This window comes from Gobius niger (genome assembly GCF_951799975.1).
Source record: "Gobius niger genome assembly, chromosome: 20".
Classification (NCBI taxonomy): domain Eukaryota; kingdom Metazoa; phylum Chordata; class Actinopteri; order Gobiiformes; family Gobiidae; genus Gobius; species Gobius niger.
In genome coordinates this window covers 28,094,158-28,114,998 of record NC_136871.1, presented here as the reverse complement: position 1 = coordinate 28,114,998, position 20,841 = coordinate 28,094,158, and the positions used below count along the sequence as shown (strand labels likewise).

The window sequence follows — 20,841 nt, the reverse complement described above, 5'->3', positions numbered from 1 at the left end:
ATGTATTTAAGTAAAAGGCACATGTATAGCAACAGCAGGAGAAAAACGAATCCTCACCCTGGTTAAAGTCCTGGTCCAGATACAGTTTGAGTCGTCTGCTGCGGAGGCCGAACACCTTGGCCACCTCGCAGTGCAGGCGTGAATAGTCCAGTTCGTTCTTTCCGACGGGGTTCAGCAGCAGCAGGGTGCCCACCTCCCCAGTCTGACACTCTGAAGGAGAACCAACCGTAGTCAGTTAAAAAGGGGTTGTCAAACACATTAGTATCACTATCTTACACTTTGTTTAAGCAATATTCATCTAAAACAATTGAAACAAAATATCCAGTAGTTTCACTTCCTGAACCTATGAGCGAGCTAGAATAAGCTCCTCCCACCCAATGTTCCTGCTAATTTTACGGTATATGTCTAAATTCTGAGAGGCTTTCCTGTATTGTGGTTTAATTTTAAACCAATAATTTGAGCTCCTTTATTGTCAAAAATGTTTTGTATTTTTTTACCCTTTTTTTGCCTAAAAATATTGTGATTTTTGTAACGGTCTATGGAATGTATTTATTTATTATTTTTAATGTACTGGTTTAAAGGCAGTCTAATCCTCTGGGCCCCCTCTACAATTGCCTGGTTGGCCCATCTCATAGTGACAGCCCTGCCAAAACATATGATCTTGCTCTACATTTTCATATTTATTGTTGATTTGCAGTATTACTATATCTTCAATAAAAGGCGGGATGGGAAGAAAATAAAAATCACTGCTCGGCGCGAGTGGCTGTAGTAAAGCTATGACAAATATTTTCACTTTGCGATGAGCGAATACAGGAAAGGCTTTTTCGGGGAAGGGAACAGTTTTATTTATAGCCAACACAGCTCTAGGTGTGTTTTCGACAAGAGCAACATTGTAACATGGTAAAAAGCTCTAAAATAACAAATTCATTTAGATTAGATCATTTTCAAGTAGATTACTGTTTGTTTTTTTCAACTAGTCCAATGATTACTTTTGTAGCATCTATGAGTTACGGGGGTAGAAAATAAACCTATTGATAGAGAATACTAATAAAAATATAAATGTTCATCAAAATTATGAAAACTTTATTGCTCCTGGGCCATATTTAAATTCATCTACCGCACCATTGCTGTTATACATGGTTAAAAGTGCTATTAGACATTCATAGTTTTAAGAAGTACCTGATGGCTGGGCGTTGCAGAGCATGAGGTTGACATAGGGACAAAGAAGTGAGTCACCGGAGACAGAGCCTGGACAGGACGGGGCGGAAGTGGCCACTAAAGTTTTACCACTCAGGCTGTGCAGGTCTGTCTTGGATGTGAGCTCTGAAATAGGACAAAAATGCCACAAGGTGTAGTACAGTTACGTTTAGTTGTGTTTTCTGTTGACATCCCAAAGAAGTTGCTGTTATTTTATTGTAACAATATCATTATATCTTTGCAAAGTTCCCCCTTTCATTTTTATTGGGTTAATCATGTTGAACCACTTTTGAATCTTGACCAACTAGTAAAAAAATCCGTCTTCAACAGAAATAGTCTGAAGACACATTTATGTTCAACTCTATCTTACCAGAGCCACCATTGAAGAGTCTGATGTTGCTGTTGGTTCCAAAAATGCTGCCGCAGACCGTCTTCAGTTTGTCCAGGTCAAGCCTGTTATCACCTTTAGGGTTCTCCAGCAACACAACGCCCTCTAGAGACACAACACAAAATCAGCTTCAAACTTAGATGAATTAACTTTGTTTGATCAGTTCCAAGCAGTGGAAGCTACCTTGGTCCTTGTTGTTTTCTTTGACTTTGATGTTGACGTAAGCACAGGCCGGTCCGTTCAGAGAGATCTTTGGAGTCGAGGATCCTTTGACGATAGTGAACTCCAAATCAGAGCCTTTAAGCTGTAGAACAAGTCAAGATGGCAGCGTTGATAATAGGTTATGTACTAATATGCCATTTAGTTCTGTGTGTGTTGGATTACAACAACAACAAATGGATCCCAAATTCCTTGTTGCCTTTTTCCTGGGTTTCTGAAGATTTTGGAAGTGTTATTTTTCCCTGCGTGTTACACAGTATCTGGTGAACCATGAACAGTTCCGTCCAACAACCATAAATGGCTTCACACAACCTCTAACTATGAGTGAAAAAAACTGTGTTCTTTCATATTCTCAGAAAAATGATCAAAAAATGGGCTCTGCCCGAGTATGTAAACTTTTGAGCACAACTGTACAAATAATAATAAAAAAAGAAAAAATTAAATTAAATTAAATAATGATACAATACTATCCTTATTTTAAAGTCCTGTGTTTTGTTTTGGTTATGTACTTCTGAAATTGGAGTGGGTTTTGAAGTAGGCAGGACCTTTGAGATGCACAGCTATGCACTTCATTTTCCAATTAATGAATTAATTCATTACTGTAATTTTGTTGTTGTTGTTGTTGTTGTTGTAGATGGATGCAGCCAGATTGTGAATACCATTTATTGTCAACAAATATTAAAGTGGGTTACCAAAGGGATTGTCCCTTAATGTGTCAGCAGTTAAACGCAAGTGAGGCTTCAAAGTCAGTATGATAATAAGAAATAAACACCCGAATACAAGAAAATAATTTAACCTGTGTACACTCCAGTTATTGTAATCTATAGTCTCAGTCAGATCAGGGAGGTCAGATCCCGCTTAAAGACACGAGGAGATGTTTTTTTTTAGTGTGGCTGCTCCCAAACGTTAGAGATGCTCCAACCATTGAAACTTCAAAAAACGCCCTTGAAAAAACATCTGTTTGCGTTCGATTCAAGTGGAGCTGCATTTTGACTCTATTGTGTGTGTTTTTTTTCTACTCTATATCTTTCTATTGTATATTTTGTGTCTTTTCCCTTGCATGTGAAGCACTTTGGGCACCGAGCGTTGTTGTAAATGTGCTTTACAAATAAAGTTGACATTGACATTATATTTCATTATACCTGTGTCTTTTCCTCGATGATGACGCTGCTGGTTTTGGGGACCGGGAACGGGAGCAGAGGAGCTTTGGTGGTGGCCAGGATAAAGTCATTATGAGCCTGGATAACAGAGTCCAAGTACTCCCCCTTTGGCTGGCACTGGTAGTACACCGTAATTTCATCAGAGGGAACCAGGTGGGCCTGGGAGACCGAGGAGAGGCAAGATTAGAACAATGTAGGACAAAGACCTAAAAATATACCACTTTAGGATAATACTGAGAGCATCATGTCAGGAGATGTGAGAATGAATTTGTCACATTGTTGGATATAGCAATTTAAATGGGAGATGTAGAAAATGGCAGTAGGATCTCTTTTTATAAGGAGTCATTCTAAACACGTAGAGTGGGGCGACAGTGGCACAGATGGTAGAGAGGGTCGTCTCATGATCGGAAGGTCGGGGGTTCGAATCCCACCTCCTGAAAGTGCACATTGTCGTTGTGTCCTTGGGCAAGACACTTCACCCACATTGCCCCCAGTGTCTGCGTACATTGGTGTATGAATGAGAGTATGAATGGGTGAGTGGATCCTTGCTGTAAAGCGCTTTGAGTGCCTAATGTAGGTGGAAAAGCGCTATATAAGTTGAGACCATTTACCATTTACCATTAATGTAGACAGTCTTGTTGAGCAGCAGAGCCTGACTAAATATAGTCTCCCACCATGTTATTACCATAGTAAATAATTAAATTTTAAGATAACAGTAAAAGAAGTGTGGCGTTGTGCTGAAGACCACACTCAAAGTTTAGTCAAATATTGAGTAACTTGGTTTTATGGGTTTAATGGAGGCCAGTCTATTGCAGTACAGTATACAGCAGGCTCTCTCTAACCTTGACACATTCAACATATTGATCAGTGTAATCTAAGTGCGAAGTGTGTGCGTCTATAGACACTAATGTTTGATGACTGCAGCTCAGTGTGTGGCTCAAGGGCACAGGGTCAGTTGGATACACAGAGGCAGTCAATCAATGAGGGAGATTTATAGGCTTTTCCTGCCAAGTGGAAGCTCTCACCCCGCCCCGCTGGCTTCACTGTAGTCAGTGGGAGACGTTTCCTCCATCACAATAGGACATGTTCAGCACGCTAACAAACAACAGCAAGCTAAATAGTGAGACGTGTTCCTTTGGATTTCATGAGGAAAGATATATTTTGTTTGTTTGCTAGTGTGGCAAGTTTAGACCAGATAGATTTAGAGTATTTTTTTTCCTGTAGATATTCTTTCAAATCAAAAATCTCTAGAAATGACACCCAAGTTTAGCACCGCAAACATGTTGAGATTAACTCTTATGCCGAGGGTGGAAAATTCCTGTGTTTGAAATAACACAAGGAATTTGGGCTGGACCGGCGCCAGCGCACAGCGCCGCCTGCTATAAGGGACGGAAAAAACTGTTTGTTGCTTGTGAAAACAAAACTAATCCTCCTTCAAGTCCCCGGACCACTTCAAAGCCCCCAACATTAGAATCTGAAAGAGGCCAGACTGTAATTAAGCTCCTATTAAGCCTGCCTTATGATGGAGAAACTGTGTGACGCTGCAGTGGAAAGATTGCAACAGTGCTTTGGTCAAACTGAGCCCAAAATGTAAAGGAAGGAAAATGTTGAGGTCAGGTGAGAAAAAGACTAAACCTGTGCATTTTACTGGATCACATAGGTTTGTTCACCTCTTAACCCCCACCTGAACCGAGCACATTTTCTCCCCTTCAGAATTGCCCAAATCTAAGAGTCAAAAGAGGGACGAAAACGAGATGTAAACAAGGATGAAAACACGACAAAAACGTGACAAAACATAACAGAAAAATGACAAAAACGCACCGAAAAATGTACAAAAGCCACAAAGACGCTACAGAAATGGGCGACAAAAAAGTAAAATAAAAAGCAACGAAAAAGTGTCAAAAATATGACGAAAAAGTGACAACAACATTTACACACTGGCCTTCAGGGCTGTAAGCTCCAGTCTAGAGGCTTTTAGATTTGGCTAATGCTGAACTGGAGAAAATGTGCTCGGTTAAAGTGGGGGTGAAAAGGTTGACTCCTAAGTCACACATTGTAGTAGCAAGATGTTTCTCTAGCAACTGACATAATGATGGCTGCCAATCTGCATCAGCTCCCAGCTTAGACCATCTCCATTCACACAAGCACACCATTAGAGTATTAGTATTGTAAAGTGTCAGGTTGGAGGCTCAGTTTTGTGAAATGTCATCACTGGTTTTAACAATTGAGATTCAGACCAGAGTCCAATTTTAAAATGTGACATGAGTAAAATATAAAAAAAGAGTAGAAAGCCTGGAGTCACTATCAGATTGTATTACATAGTGACCCGGTGTGTCACCCTGGCACTGCCCTCTTACACATGTCATAAAGTATGTGAGCGGGTCAGTATCATCTTCATTAGGCACTGGATCGCTACATTCACTTAAACTGTGCGATGTGTCACTCTCGTTTCCACTCGGGGCAGTGCCTTGGGTTGAGAGTGGTGGGGCGGTGGAGTGTTTTATTGGGTATCAGGGTCCCACCTTCTTGCGTAGTTTCTGAATGCGATTGATGACCTCACGAGCCACTCCTTCATCCAACATGGACTGGTCCGGGGTCACGTCCAGCAAAACCAGCACCTGGAAAAACAGCGGGGGGTTCACATTAAAGCGCTAATGTCCATCAAACCCGGGACCTTCTTGCTGTGTGGAGAAGTCACTACCCACGTCCTATTCAAGTCCATAAACTCACATCCAAGCCGTCAATTGTCTGCAAATCAAATCTACAAAGCCTATTTGAGCAGCTTTTCAGAGACTGTAAAGAATGGCTAGTTTGTATGTCTTTTTTTCAACAGAGCAAGCAAAAACTCCTGCTTCCCAGACAATACGAAGATAATTGGATATTACACAAATAATAGATCAAGAGCAAAACAACGCGAGAAACATTTGTTCCTCAAGCTACAATAATATGGTCGCTAATACAGAGATTGTCCCAAAATGAAAAGTCTGAAAGGATGAAAAACATGAAAGCAGCAGAAAACCAATAGTGAATGAAAACCAAGTGAAGGGAATATAATGTTAATAATAGTTAGAAGACATAGCAACACATAAAACTGCATTAACATTGTTAAACCTTCAGATTGAGAGCAAAAGTGAATTTAAAACCAGGAGAGAAAGATGAGGAAAAAGACCAGAGACAGATGGGAGCTCGAGCCCCAGTGAGTGAGAATGATCGACTAAATGCGGCTGTTCTGTAAACTGCTGCTGGTTTGCTGCGTGATGCGATTTAGAAGCTATTTATGCAAAAGTAAATGTAATAACCAAGAACAAAATGTCTGGAACAAGAGGGCACAAAGAGACATAAAAACATTAGTGAAAGAGCGAAACCGCAAAGACAGATGGGCAGAAGGAGGCTCGGTGAGTGCGCACGTGGCTGGCCGGTAAACCGGTGGAGGTTTGCCGTGTGGCGCGTGCACGGCTGGAGGAGCACTGATTAGAGCCGGCCTGTGGGGAACGCCGGCACGTCGCTCTCCACTTAGCCGTGAAATGATTTCATACATCACACTTAACAGTAAAGACATCAGGCCCCGCGCAGGCTGTAACAGCTAAGTGCAGCAGTGGTCCTTTCCCTGTATTCCTTTTACATCACCATACGTTTATAGCAGCACACGCAGGACGCTAACCGGGGCAGCAGTGACTGAGTGGGAGGGATGCTTTTCAATATGTACAATGTGAGGCTATCGATCAGGGCTGCACTATACAAGACAAATTTATCTTTATGGAAAAATCAACATTTGCAATACCCATAATGGATTACTGTTGTGGTCGTACAAGGGACATGCAGGGCAAGGAACTAAGAGACGTCTGTGGGTCTTGTGGAGGCAGCACATTAAAGCTGGACAATAAGAAGCTAGAAGTAGTTTTAACATGTCGTGTAAGTGTGTGTCAGTACTGTGATTTCCTTTTTCAGTTATGATTTCCAAAAGCACAGAGCTGGTCTTGCAGTTTGATTACAATTTGAATGTTTGCAAGTACAAATGTTCAAAGGCTGCAGTCATTTAAAAAACAGAATGTGAAAACGACAAGATAATCTCTCTTCATTGGATCATGTTAAATCCTGTCAAAACTTTGGTTTAGAGTTGGTTTAGTTGTTGTTCAGACCTGTGAATCAGAGTGGGCCTCGTACTGAGTGGCTGAACCGGAGCTCTGGTCGAAAGTGTACATCAGCCGCAGGTCCTCCTCGTGCAGCTCGTGGCCATCGACAACTATGGTGCCTGGAAAAGGACGAGATTATCAGTGAGGTTTCAGGATACAGTGAGATAATGGACAGCGCCGCCAATGAAAAGTAGCCGACAGACAAGGCTCAATACACACTTTTGTTTGTGTTCAGGAGTAATGCCTTAGTTTTAACACATTGAGTGCCAAAAACAGAAAAACTTGTTTTTGAGGGTTTTTTAAATTGTGAAACTAGACACCTTGACCTTGTGTGTCAATTTGGTAGCTCTCTGAACAGTAAAATAAATGCTGATCAAAAACTTCATATCATCATTTCATACATACGTTTTTTTTTGTCCGAAGGGGCGTGGTGTTGCGTAGCGAACAGCTGTAAACCCGACACTTCTCTCGCTCTCTGGAGCGCGTTTGACAAAGCGGCTTCCCGTGTACAGATTCGAAACAGCTGAGATTTTAACGTTTCTCTGAGTTTTTATATGGTTAAAAATCGGTTCATGGATTAGAAACAGCGATCGATGACACGCGGTGTTCCAAAACGTGTCAACAATGTTGTTGTTGAAAATTGACATGAAACAAATATATTTAGGCATTTGCCTCTTCACATAACCTTAGTGTCAGTCCAGAGAGGAGGAGAGGAGAGAGGAGGAGAGAGGAGGAGAGAGGACTTAATCAGAAAGGAAAATGTTTCATAAAACATTAATTATCTCTGAATCTAGAAAAAAAAAAAATCAGTGATTTTGATCAAAATTAGTCTCCATTTAGCTTTGGATTTCTCAGGAATCGAGGCACGTAGACCTAAACTGTTTTCAGCTACGGAGAGCTTAGGTTCTCGTCTTTAAAACGAGCCATAGCATGTGTCCATAGCTATAACACAGAATATGCTGTGGTGCTACAAATATCATGAAAAATGGTCTTGATTGACAGCCATTTAGCATGAATGTAAAATGATTAGAATCACAATAAACCATAAACCAACATTAGTTATAACATTTCAAAACATCAAATGTGTGTTTGAAAAGTCCACTTTGCTAGTCCAAGTACTTTCTTACTATCAATGCTAGAGATTGATGAATTAAGTACTTTATATTTAATAATTTTACGAAGCACCAATTCCAAAAAATAGCATTAATTGACATTAAAATTGACTCATTCATTCATATTTTTGCAAGTTTGTTTTTGCAAACACAAAATAAACATGGTACTGCCTGCAGTGACTTACCCCCCTGAGCTGCATGTTTTCTGAGGCTAAAATTGATTTTGGCAACACACTGCTTTAGTCGCTTTCCACACTTTTAATTAAACTTCTTGGCTTCTGACAAATATTACTCTGCATCCAATACAGCTCGCCACAAGCCAATTCATGTAACTTTTTTTTCCCCCCAAAGTAAGTTATTTCAAGGTTGTTTATGGTCATGTTTCCTTATAAAACCTTTGCAACAAACACCAAACAGAGAAGTGAAGGTGTATAGTCAGACTCTGCTGGAGGCACCAATTAACTCCCTCCCCGTTTCACTAAAACCCATGACCGCGCTCCTTTTACACCCAGCAGCAGAACAGTTCTCTCTAATCCTGGCTTTCTCTGGTCTCTATTTCTCTCTCAACTCTCTTTCTCTCTTTTCAGAAAATGACTAACAATGAAGATGAAAAATAAAACTGATTTAAAATGTTTTTTGCTGGGTTAAGCTAAATTATAGAGATAATTATTTCATACAAGGTTACCCTGAGCCAAATGTCTTTTTATTTGTCTGTTTAAAATGTTTTTAACCCTCGTCTTTGTAGCTCCAGTACATTTCCGTGAGTTCCATTCTTTCCATGATTCCTCTCACATCCTGTGCCACACATCTCTCTTCCTGCTGCCCCGGCTCATCCCTCGACTTAACTTCAAAAGCACAAATGACTGAAAATGTTAAGTTCCCACAGTCGCTCTGACCCCTCGGCCTCCCCCTCAGAGACTCCGGGCTCCCCACTGCAGCGATAATTGGACAGGCGGGATATACCTTGTTCAGCTTTGATCAACCCCCGGTACAATACAATGCTTCAGGGGGGTCGAGGATTTCATTATTGTTGCACAAATCATTTCTCATCTTTTTCAAATAATGCTTATTCGGCGCATTCATTTATGCCCTTTTCCATTTATGCGAGTTCACAATTAAGCAATTTTCTCACATTTAATTTTAAAATGAATTTGATTTATCACACAGCCTGAGTCTGAATAGAAACAGCCAAGTTGGTTTTCTTTCCTATTTATAAAATCATAAAGGAGGACAGAGAGTGTTCCAGAGTCTGTGTGACTGCTGTGATTATCAAGTCACAAACAAACCAAAGACCTAAATGCCTGAAGAGTGTGTAGAGTGGATTCCTTTCTGTCCCATCTGAAAATGACTTTCAGTGCTGAGCTATTGTCGTTTGGAAGTACATAAATAGCACAGTCTGTGTCATAACTAGTTTGTAAAATTGAAAAGTAGCGCAAGTTTAATTTGAATGAGCATGGGTCTGAAATGTAACATGATGATGAAGATGAAGTCCCTTGTATAAACGCTGGTACCTGTTTTCTGGAAGGCCTCGAGCTGCTCGTTGCTCAGACTCTTGATGGAAGCGGTGACCGATTTGAACGCTCCCTTCAGCCTCTTCCCCAGAACCATGTGATCAGGCTCCGCCCTCAGCCGGATGCCATACCGGTCCTTATCCGTGGAGAGGGTCAGCTGACGCACATTCAGCTCCTACCGGGTGAGGGAAAGACAGTTCAGAGAGGGGTTTGAGTACAGTTAATCGTACATGGGTACTTGATGTTTAGGAGTGTAACACCAACCTCATCTTTTTAAGTTTTTATGTGTATTCATGAGACCATATAGAGCAGGGGTGGGCAATTCATTTTCACAAGGGGCCACATAAGAAGCCTGAATTGAGTCGGAGGGCCGCACCAACAATAACTCAAAGTTATGCAGAATATGTTTGTGCATTTTGAATAGCTGACACCTACCGTTATTTAGTAGGACTATTATGTTATGAAAATATTTAGCCATGTCAAGCCAAGTGTGTGCATCATTATTTAGGTTATTCAACTTTTTATCCTCGTTAACTTCTACCATCGCACTGAAAGCACCTCTGTGCTTCCTTCAAACGTAGTTTGTTGGAAATGAAGCGATGCGCTATAGCAGGGGTCTCTAAGTACATTTCCCTGGGTCCATAAACAAAAGGCTTACACTTAGTGCCATTTACAAGCCTGTGTCACAAGTCTCTGCTACATTGTGGTCAATATTCATTCACTCTACATTCCGTGATAGTAAGCTACTATTGTAGCCACAGCTGCCCAGGGGCAGACAGTCCATTTCCCACTTGACTACAATGTGTTGTTTATATCCTGATCTTTCATTATGTCAGCCCCAAGTCAAAATCATAACTCCGTACAGGAATGGACTAGAGACTTCCTTTTTTTATTTACATACTCATGGATTTATGCTCTATAAGTCGTGGGCCAGGCTGAATAATCTCGTGGGCGGGCTGTATTTTGCCCAGGTCTGACATAGAGCAATCACCCCTAATATCCCCTGTGGTGCAACAAATAAAAACGTGTATATTCATTTTGTAAATTCAGTGGAAATTTAACCCTCTATTGAATACACTTCATTGCACGACCACTTAGCATAAGCTGACATCAATAAGAGCTAAGCCAATATATTTGCAATTTAACTATGGCTGAAATTGAAATCAATGGGGCAGGAAGTCAATATTGTCAATTATTTAAAATGTGTGAGCCCTTTAGAATATTTGGATTGGTTTGATTTGCCAGTGCAAATCATATAAAGGGTACGTCAAGTACATCTTAAATATTGTTTAATAAACCCAAGTTCACCATTATCTCAGCAAACTTTTTAAATAAAACTAATCCTACAAACTGTCCTGAACATTTGTTGCAAATATGGCTTCAGACAATTTCAATACATTTAATTACAATTAAAAGCAAACATCGATGGCACCACTGCTGTGCTCTCAGGCAGAAGAGCAAAGCGCCTCTTAATTCTGATCAAATAAAGCTTGTTTACTTGAGGGAGCCACAGATCACGGAGGTTAAATGCTTTCTTCACCACAAATGAATCCGAGTGAGAAGTGCATGAACTTAAAAAACACGGCAACAACAATCTGCAAGTAAACAAAGCTGTGCTCCCTCGACTGTTAATCCAGTATCTCATTTCTGTCCGGTCAGCAGCGCACACTCGGACCTTTATATACATGTGCAGTGCATCTCGTTATATCTAATCCTTGTGTAATGGAATAACGCTGAAATGTTTGCAGCCTTTTTTAATTATATCTTTTCTCTTTTCTTCTGATGCTGCTATTCTTGTATTTGTTTTGCATTTCAAAAACACCCTGTCTGCTTTATCGGCAGGATTAGATTTATACAGAAAGAAACACACGCAGCATCCTCTGTGCATTTCGCAGCAATCGTCTCCATCCCAGTGTACATTCGTGTGCTGATTTGGCATAGATTTTACACTAAATGCCCTTCCTTTGTCAAGTATTCAAGCGAGAGACAAAGACAACAAAGGTTTGTGACTCCCAGTGGCTGGAGAATTGACATAAATTCTCCTGAAATCCATTTTATCACAGGGATTGTCTATTGTGTTGCCAAAGCTATTGTCTCACCAGTGCAGATGAAAACAGGCTATGGCTAAACTCAAACAATCCAGTCCTGTTGACAACCTTGCAAACCTTTACGACATTCATATATTGTTATTTATTTGTGCAGGGTGTAGAGGAATCGTTTTGTTTATTTAAAGTGAAGCAAATGTGTAAAGCAAATGTGTAAATTCCTTGTGGACAAAACGTCATTGTCCTCACCTCCAGGATGTACTTCTGAAGAGACTGAATGTCCTTTAGAGACTCTGGATCCTGGTGAATGACAACCACCTCCTTCAGCGGATACTGCAAATAACACACACACAACAGTTCATTATAAGACACTTTCAAGACACTCTAAGACACTGTTGTTTTTGGCAGCCCTCTTAGTCTTTAGGCGAAAATGCTTTTTAGGCTTGGTCATTTTAGTCTACATTATGGATATCGAGTCGGAGCTACAGTATTTCCAGAGTTGTATAAGAAGGTCCTGTTAGATACATTATTACAGTAGCGATACTAAAGATCATTTACCTTCACTGGGAGAGTTTTCCTGTCTCGGATCACTCTGCCGAGCTCGATCACCGACTGCATCTGAGACACTGCGCTCTCAATACGTTTGTCAATCAGACTCTCCCTGAGGAACAAAAACACACCACACATCTTTCTTGTATTTGCAAAAAAACATGAAGTGTTTCAGTGTAAACGTTCCTGTAAACTTCCTGGGGGAAACCAGAAGAACTGTTGATTTCTAGCGGTTTCCAGGGTGAGTTTTCATTTCCTATAGCAGGTTATTTGAACATCTCTAGACAACTTTCTAAACCATCATCCCCAGTAACATTTAAAAAGATGTCCTCGTGCACCTCGGAAACCTGCTGTGTGGGCTTACACTGTGCAATTCTCCGGGCAATGTACTGTGCGAGTGGAGTGACCCGAGCAGTGTGAAGCGTTATTATGGGCACAACAAGCTGGTTCCGTCCTAGATGCAAGAAATGAGTGGAGGGAAAAGTGTCTTGGCCATTGTCTTTTTGATGAAATGAACTCCAAGAAGGTTAATGTTTGTCATCAAAATTAACAAAATGCCTTTGCCTAAAGAGGTAATAGTTTTACAGCCCACTGAGTTACAGCTGCGCAATAACAGCTAAGTGCGTTTGGGCCTCGCCATTTGCTCCAACTGTGGGTTTTTTTCTTCTGCATTCATAACGACGTTACAGTAAAATGTGGTAGAAGTGGACACAGGGGGAGGCTGAACGAGCAGCAGCTGGTCTGGTCCACGCTTAACCTCTGGGAGTTTGAACTCATTTGATTGAAGAAAGGAGAAGAAGAAAATAAACACACAGAGATGGCGCAGGAACAAGGAAGATAAGCCTTCACACTTACCACAACAAGAAAATACAAGACAAAAGAAAATAAAGCCGCAAGTAACCATTTGATGAAATTAATCGGTTCAATCTGTGTAGTGGATTGTTGGCCAATTAGAACACTAGATATTCAAGAGAGGACAAATATTTTTTTTTCTCTCTTAGTTAGAAATAAAACTCACACAGCAATACATCAAAACTGAATTTACTTTATGTGGGGGGAAAAAAACAACGCAGTGAATTGCCAAGAAAACTTTTCAAAGTTGGCTCTTGGACAAGCTGCTGTAATAAACTGTGCAGTATGGATGGATACATAAGAGCAGTGGCCTTGGTGGAACGAAATGCGTTGTCAATACGGAGGAGGGAAGAAAGAAATGGAAAACCTTCAGCAGTTTGAAGGAGTAATATCATTGTTTAAAATTCTGCAATGACTGTTTCATTTTGCAGCCATTTGCTAGAAAGCTACGCCCGGCTTTATTGTTGGTTTAAAGGGGCGGGCGGGGGTATTGTGCTTTTCGCAGGTATTTGGTAATAATCTCATCTTTATCACCGTTTTACACTTTGTTGGTGTGAAAATGATCAACTGAAACACTTCCTGATTTTAAAGCGAGCTCCCTGTAAGCCCCTCCCACGCCCCCACAAACCTGACAACACATGTTTGGCTATTTTTCTCAATAACAGTGAATCGCCATAAACTTATACAGGCCCCTGCCCTCCATCTGACATAATGACATCAAAATGAAGAATACCATCAATGTAACCTGTCAAATAACATCAAATCTACCACATCCTTTGTCTACATCTTGACGTCTCTCTCAGATACACGCAACACAATGTATACATGTTTTTTGGAGGCAAATGATTTCAATGGAGGAATCAGTTAAATTGAGGTATTATGTGAATTGAAGTGTAGCGTCTCATGAATGAAAATACCACACTCATCTTCTTACCGAACTTGGGGCAGCATGAGGTAGTGGATGCTGCTGGCGTCCTTCTCCTCCACTGAGGCGGGGTCAATGAGGTGGCACAGGTTTTGGTACATCATCTCCGTTATGAAGGGCGTGAAGGGAGCCTGTGACAGAAGTCAGCAAAGTCGGTCATTAAGGTAACACATATTACATGCTTTACGCTTTACTTGACATTTTCACATCTGCATGTGGAAAACGTGATCTTTATTTCTCCTCTGAAATCACGCACATGAGGTCAAATCGAGGACAGTCTACGTAGGGGTTAGCACTGATGAAACAATCCTCCAACAGAAGCACTGCTAATTAATTTGTATGGCCCATAGCAAGTTTGTATTGATCTGGGTCGTGCGAACAAGCGCTTTGCATGGCCGCATCATCAAGAGAATAAAATGTACAACTGCTAATGCATTATTCATGGTCATAGAAGCGTGGAACAGTTATACATTAGGGACACCAATGATTTGTATTTTATGTAAAGAAATGTATGCTATGGTTGTGGTTAACAGTCTTACTTAAATAGTGGAGTGTGATGCGTTTACTGTGTCTAAAAACATTGCTAGCGGACAGCATGAAGCCAAATAAATGAAGGCGTCACTTAATCAATCAAATTTTATATGTATAGCGCCCAACAACAACCAGAAGGTGCCCAGAGCGCTTTCCAGGATAAAAACAATAAAAACAAGAATCACAGTAGACAACAATACCTTAAAAGACTTTTCACTGAAAACTTCAAGCAGCTTATCAGCGTGACTGGAGTGTAAAGGTACCGAAAATCGGCAACAATCATCCTGCTATGCGAAAGTGTAAGTGTGCACCGACGTCAATGCCTGCTGCAGCCCCACACCTCAAAGTAGAAGAGGGGATCCCCGGTAATTTAGGGGAAGATATTTGGGGATTTTACAGTATCGGCTATCAGCTGATACAGCACCGAAAAAAGCAGATATTTCTGGGCATTGGAAAGAGCAAAATCAGGGTTTTAAAATGACTTCCTAGGTCTATGGGGAGATATGGTGAGAACCATCGCAATGAAAATTAGTTAGCTTCAAGTTTATTAAACACAAGTTTCAATATGGACATGCTGTATGTCATTTTGAAGTGCAGAATCTGGAGAATTCAATCGATGAGTTAGTTTTAACCTCCACTATTGTATTTTTGATCACCGCGCAAAATGCTGCGGCTAGTAACCATATGCTAATGCTAACGACAGCTAATCAAAGCTGGGACAGAAACTAATGGATCACCTAAAGTAATAAAAAAAAATCGGCCAGTGCTGGAGCGGCCAAGTGTTTATGTTTTTACAGGATTATAGACCAGACATTTGGAAAAAACGGCCAAACACCGGTCAAAGTTATCGGCCGACCATATCGGCATTGGCCAATTAACATCCCAAAATATCGGCATCGACATTAGAAAAACCCATATCGGTCGGACTCTAGAGATAATGTACATTAACTGTCCGCTGCTAACTGATAAGAGATCCCACAGTGCTGTGCTCCTGCCCGTGTGCTTTAAATTAGTGTTCCTTTGGTGAGGATTGGTCAAATACTGGCGTAGATATGGTCACTAAACAGCGATCACACTGCAGGCAGGATAAATACATTACCATCCTGCCTGTTCATCTCGTCCTCATTCTCCTGGACAGCGGAAGACACAAAGCTAAACTTTCATGACAAACTGCTGCTGTTTAAAAAAGTCAGAAAACATTCCTGGCAGAAGATCCATGCAGGGCAGAGAGAGGGAAATGTCCACTAAAGAATTTTGATGGTCAGCTGGAGAGAGCGTATTGTTGAACTAGGGCTGTTTCTTGTTTGGGCTGAGGTTTGTATAAGATATGCTCATGAATCAGCTCCATGTGTTTGTTTTTATTATGAAAAAATTGAATTGAATTGAAATTTGAGATTGATCAATATGGGAAAAATAACTGTGATTCATTTTGTTGCCATATCTTCAAGCCCTTTAAGTATTTAAAACATGTCAGACTCGCGATGATTTTTATTGACCCCCGGACATGATGACCAACTTTTGTTAGTGTATTAAAGATGAACTACATTTTCCATAAGCCCTGGCACAGTGGAAGTGCCGATAACACGGCCCCGCTCCGAGGTGATAAACAAAGTCTAGCCACTGCATTGAATTTCGTGGAAGTCTTCGTAGTGGAAGTACATGTAATGGTAGTGGTTGTAATTGCAGAGGTAAAGCCAAACCATCATAAGCGTCCCTCCGCTCTTCTGTGGATTGGATAACCAGGACTAAGTAGCATCTCGCCACATCAGTGCTGGCCAGTCTCCCTCAGAGAAACACTTGTTATTTCGGTGTGAGTGGAGTATGACTCACCATGAGGCGGCACATGGAGAAGAGCACGCTGAAGAGGGTTTCCAGCGCCCACACACAGTCCTCCGAGCCACTCTCCCCCTGCAACAGGCACAGAAGGCTTCAGTACTGAGGCTGGTGCAAAGAATAAAGAAAACAGACAGGGCCTAAAACCAAAGCAACCTGGACTATATTAGAAGGAGGAAAATGTTAAATAATATAAAGAAATAAGCAAACATATGCAGCCCCACATAAAACGCAGCTGAAACTTCATCCTCTTCCCGAACAAATACAACAGGAGTCATTCTAGATTGGCTTTGTACTGCAGTAATCTTATTCGAGCTGTAATTCAAAGTTCTTGCCAGGTTATAAAATTGTACAGAAAATCTCAAAAGTGAAATAAAAAGTAATCAACGACAGGGATGCCAGGTGTCAGCAGCCAAGCTCGGCCAAAATCCACTGACATAGTGCGGCAAAAAAATAAACCACTCCTGCGGCATTCGATTTGAGTCGTCCTAATCACCATGATTATCAAGATTTGTATTTCTTTTCTTCATTCAACTCAAAATGCTCCACTGGAATATCATGTACCGTACAGGATGATGTCTTGTGACTTGTGTCCTTCAGATCACTGTACCTCATTTCGTTCTTATGACATCACTCCGGTCAATTACTCCATATAGCTACAGATACCATCATCATTTCATTTACATAACTACCAATAATACACCACTATTACCACCTTTGAACTGCATGGTCTCACCTTCAGGCGGCGACGGTTGGTCCTGACGTACCAGTTCGTGAGCATGTCGACAAACTTCACCAGACGAGGAACCACAGTGTACAGGCGGTAGGCTAAAATACAGGGAAATAACGTGTTTTTTAGTATTTAACAATAAAGCCTCGATAAGTTTCACGTTTTTCAACAGAAAGGTGGAGAGACAAACGGATATGGGCTTTTCATGAGGATTTCAGCTGCAACAGAACAGGTTGTATGCTTCTTTTATAACGCTAAACCCTGCGTTAGTGCACTAACTGTTGATGCTTCTGCTTCTTCAATATTTAGGTCCTTGCATCGTGCTAGTGGCTCAGGCCTATTGGTATCGCAGCAAGAAGGTCCAGAGTTCGATCCCCAGACAAGTGACGAGTTTGTATGTTCTCCCCGTGTCTGCATATAGTCCGGGAGCCATTTATGCTGCCTTTTCCAAAACATTTTTCAATTTCTGATTTTCACTGTGATACAACATTATTTTTAAAATCAACTTTAAAAATCCATATAATAAAATGCTCTGTCTTACCATCCATCTCAGCCTTGACAAACTGGATGAGCGATTGTGTGAAAGATTGGATCCACTTGTCCATGATGTTGTCACTCTGCTTGGCCGTGTTTTCATTGTACAAGAACTGGATATTCTCCTCCTGATAACAGTGTTTGCATAAGACATTAGCATTGGGCCAAAAAGAGAAATACATTGCAGCCTATATTTCTTGTTAACACATGTGCTTTACTTTCTGGTGCCTCTGCACATTCTGGACCAGGAAGCGGTAGGCGTTGTACCAGGGCAAGAACACATCCTTCAGGACGTCCCGGACTCCCTCCTCTTTGAAACGGAGGTTCTCTGCTCTCACCACCGGAGAGTTGATCAGGTACAGTCTACAGAGGCAATGGGAAATCAGCAATTAAATGGTGCTGGGCAATGCTTCATTCTTTGATTTACCATCCGCTAGTCGGGCTTTGTTTCCATGTTTTCTGACTTGAACCAGAACTTCCCAACTTCTCATTTATACTTAGAGACATAATTTCAGTAGGGTACAGCTAGATTATGTAGAAATCAACCAAAGGACAGTATGTTGTGTTCAGAATAAGTCCAAAAAATAATAGTCAAATACTTCTCAGTTTCAGCTTATTTAATTTAAGCACTTTATCCACACTTGGAACTGGCATATTCTGCGACCTCATGTGGTTGGATAAAAGAAAAGTAGTAAGAGGAATTTTCTCTGTGTCCGTTACTAGAATTTCAGGGAGCATTTCGGGACATCTCGAGACAACCTTTTTTGGCAGGAGCTTCACTTCTCCTGACTTTGCAAATATTTAATTTCAAAGTCCAACAAATTTAAGATCACAACTTTCATCTCTGAAAGCTCACTTTTTACACAATGTTAAATATAGTTAATCTAGTTAAATCTAGTCTATTATCTAGTGACGTAACATGTTATTGCAATTGTTCTTCATTGGCCAGTTTAGTATTTTAGGCCTCTGCAAACCCCGCAATACTCATTGTGATTTTGTATGCATAAAGAAACCTCGAAGACAACCTTGAGTTTTGGCAGCCATTCTGTTCGTCTGACTTTCCAAAAATATAATGAAATTGGGGCAAGAATAAAAAGCTGGTGCACAAGAACAATTAGAAATATGAGAGAAGCACAAACCTTCAAATCCCCCTTGAAACTCAGTCTTTACAGTAAATCTGGACATATGGTTTGGCTGTGTAGTGCTTTATTCATTATGCCATATGGCAGGGTATGCTCAGCCCCGAGGGCAAAGGACCGACTAGTATGTACACACTGGCCTTCTCTCACTATTTAACTGCCTCTTTCTTGTGTTGGTAGTCGCTGGTAGTCGTTGATGAAGGGAAAATGGTGTGACATTAGGAAACATTTAGTGCATCAGGTTTTATGGAAGATGTCAAGAAATATTAAAAGACCATGTTCACACTGATTGTTTGCACTATAGATTAAAAAAATACGATATATGAATATGGCAACTGAAAAAGCTCCATTCAGCCACACATTCAAACCGCGCTGGTTTGAATGTGGTTTGAAATGGTTATATTTCAAAAATTATTCAGTCAACACAGACTTTTACATCAGTGGTCTGGTGTTATAAGTGATTTGCCTCAGGTGCACTGAGCTTGGGTCAGACTGTTGCCGTAGACATGCACTAGCCTAGTACTAGCCTAGCACCACTAAACTCTTCAAATATAAGGACTGCATGAATTAAATGTATATATATCTCCAGAAGTCCTATGTCAAAAATGCTGAAATATCCCTTTAATTTGTAATAGATTTGTATAATGCATAGTTGAGTCGCTTATATTGGTATTGTTGATGTGTTACTGTAATTTCCTACTGAAAAGTGCCTTAAACACCTCTGGGGAACAGCTCCGCCTCTGGGCCTGCTGAACAGATTCAGCTACCCCTGTGTTGTCAGGCCCCACACATGACTGACACGCATAGTGACTGACAGAATTATCAGCCAATTAAAGTTCGACATACAAGGACAGTACCCCAGACTCCGCTGTGTCTTAGCAGCTACCCCAGTACTGTTAATGTAACTGCGCACGGGCAAGATCAACGTTCCAGTTCCAGCCAATCAGAAGTGCAGCTCAACTAAACCGGATAAACAAAATATTTCTCTTGTGAAATGTCCAAACGAGGCAAAACGAAGTGGATTTATTAATCACGGATATTTGGCACCCCTTCCTCACAAAGAGCTTCGAGAGCAAAGCAGTGGGAATGACGCAGACTCTAGGCTTCCCCGCGTTAGCTGCGCTGGGACTTGGGCAGGGCCCAGGTACGGGACTACGAGCGCCAAAACAGCATCCCACAAAGATTAGCATATTATTATTACTTTAGATATTGCATTTGGGTTGATCTCTGGATGTCTCTATAATGCGCTCGCCTCGCCTGTCATGTGTGTGTCCGACTGTCCATATATTACGAGTGTTCCCGAAGGTTATTGTTTGGGTTGTGGAGGCACTGCTGCTTTCATTTGCTTTGTTGTGACGTACAAATGCCACAAAACCCATTTCGTCCATACGTCTCTCTATTTATATATGTTTTGAGTGAGTAAACCAGAAGGCACTGAAAAACGCCACGGCATGCCACTGGTACAAGATAAGCAGTGGCAAAAGTAATCGAAGTAGCAGAGGTCATATATTTCCTAAATTCTCTAACGTGTGATATTCAAAAACATGAATAAACACATTTCTTACAGACTTTGTAGATGTGATATTTTTTAATCCTTGCTTTTTATACAATCACATTTCATAGCGTTTCAGCCTCTTGGGGATTCCCTGAATGTACGGCATACTTGCTTGTTGTGGGGCAAATATTGAAACCTTTCTTGGTGGAAACGTGGAGCGAGGAGGAGGAAGCAGCCAGTGGCACACAAACATTCACGCTTCATTGAAAGACACGCGCCCCACACTCACCTAAGGGCATCAGCTCCATAGCTCTGCACGATAAGTCCAGGATCAGGGTAGTTTTTCTTGCGTTTGCTCATCTTCTGGCCATCACTGCAGAGAGATGGAGTGAGAGAGAGGAGAGAGAGTAAGAAAAAACAAATGGAGAAAGGGATTGAGAGAGGGGGTGGGTGGCAAAGAAACAGAAAGAAAGATACATAGACATACA

At 41.1% G+C, this 20,841-nt stretch overlaps 2 protein-coding genes across 3 annotated transcripts in view; both read right to left on the bottom strand.

Annotated features, from left to right (window-relative positions):
- iars1 (isoleucyl-tRNA synthetase 1) overlaps positions 1-20,841 on the bottom strand; it is a 90,015-nt gene that overhangs the window by 35,188 nt on the left and 33,986 nt on the right. For both annotated transcript variants that reach the window (XM_079578848.1, XM_079578847.1), the window contains exons 18-33: positions 20,643-20,726; positions 17,938-18,082; positions 17,727-17,847; positions 17,192-17,283; positions 16,453-16,530; positions 14,101-14,222; positions 12,324-12,426; positions 12,015-12,098; positions 9,721-9,895; positions 7,104-7,216; positions 5,487-5,582; positions 2,947-3,123; positions 1,769-1,889; positions 1,568-1,690; positions 1,180-1,323; positions 58-210 (exon numbers count right to left, since the gene is read on the bottom strand). In XM_079578848.1, the coding sequence (XP_079434974.1) occupies positions 58-210; positions 1,180-1,323; positions 1,568-1,690; positions 1,769-1,889; positions 2,947-3,123; positions 5,487-5,582; positions 7,104-7,216; positions 9,721-9,895; positions 12,015-12,098; positions 12,324-12,426; positions 14,101-14,222; positions 16,453-16,530; positions 17,192-17,283; positions 17,727-17,847; positions 17,938-18,082; positions 20,643-20,726 (1,931 nt within the window). The remainder of the gene's footprint in view (positions 1-57; positions 211-1,179; positions 1,324-1,567; positions 1,691-1,768; positions 1,890-2,946; positions 3,124-5,486; positions 5,583-7,103; positions 7,217-9,720; positions 9,896-12,014; positions 12,099-12,323; positions 12,427-14,100; positions 14,223-16,452; positions 16,531-17,191; positions 17,284-17,726; positions 17,848-17,937; positions 18,083-20,642; positions 20,727-20,841) is intronic.
- Positions 12,067-20,841, bottom strand: part of rpl29 (ribosomal protein L29) — a 47,211-nt gene continuing 38,436 nt past the window's right edge. The window contains exon 5 of the mRNA XM_079578884.1: positions 12,067-12,080. The gene's annotated coding sequence lies outside the window, so the exon portion shown is untranslated. The remainder of the gene's footprint in view (positions 12,081-20,841) is intronic.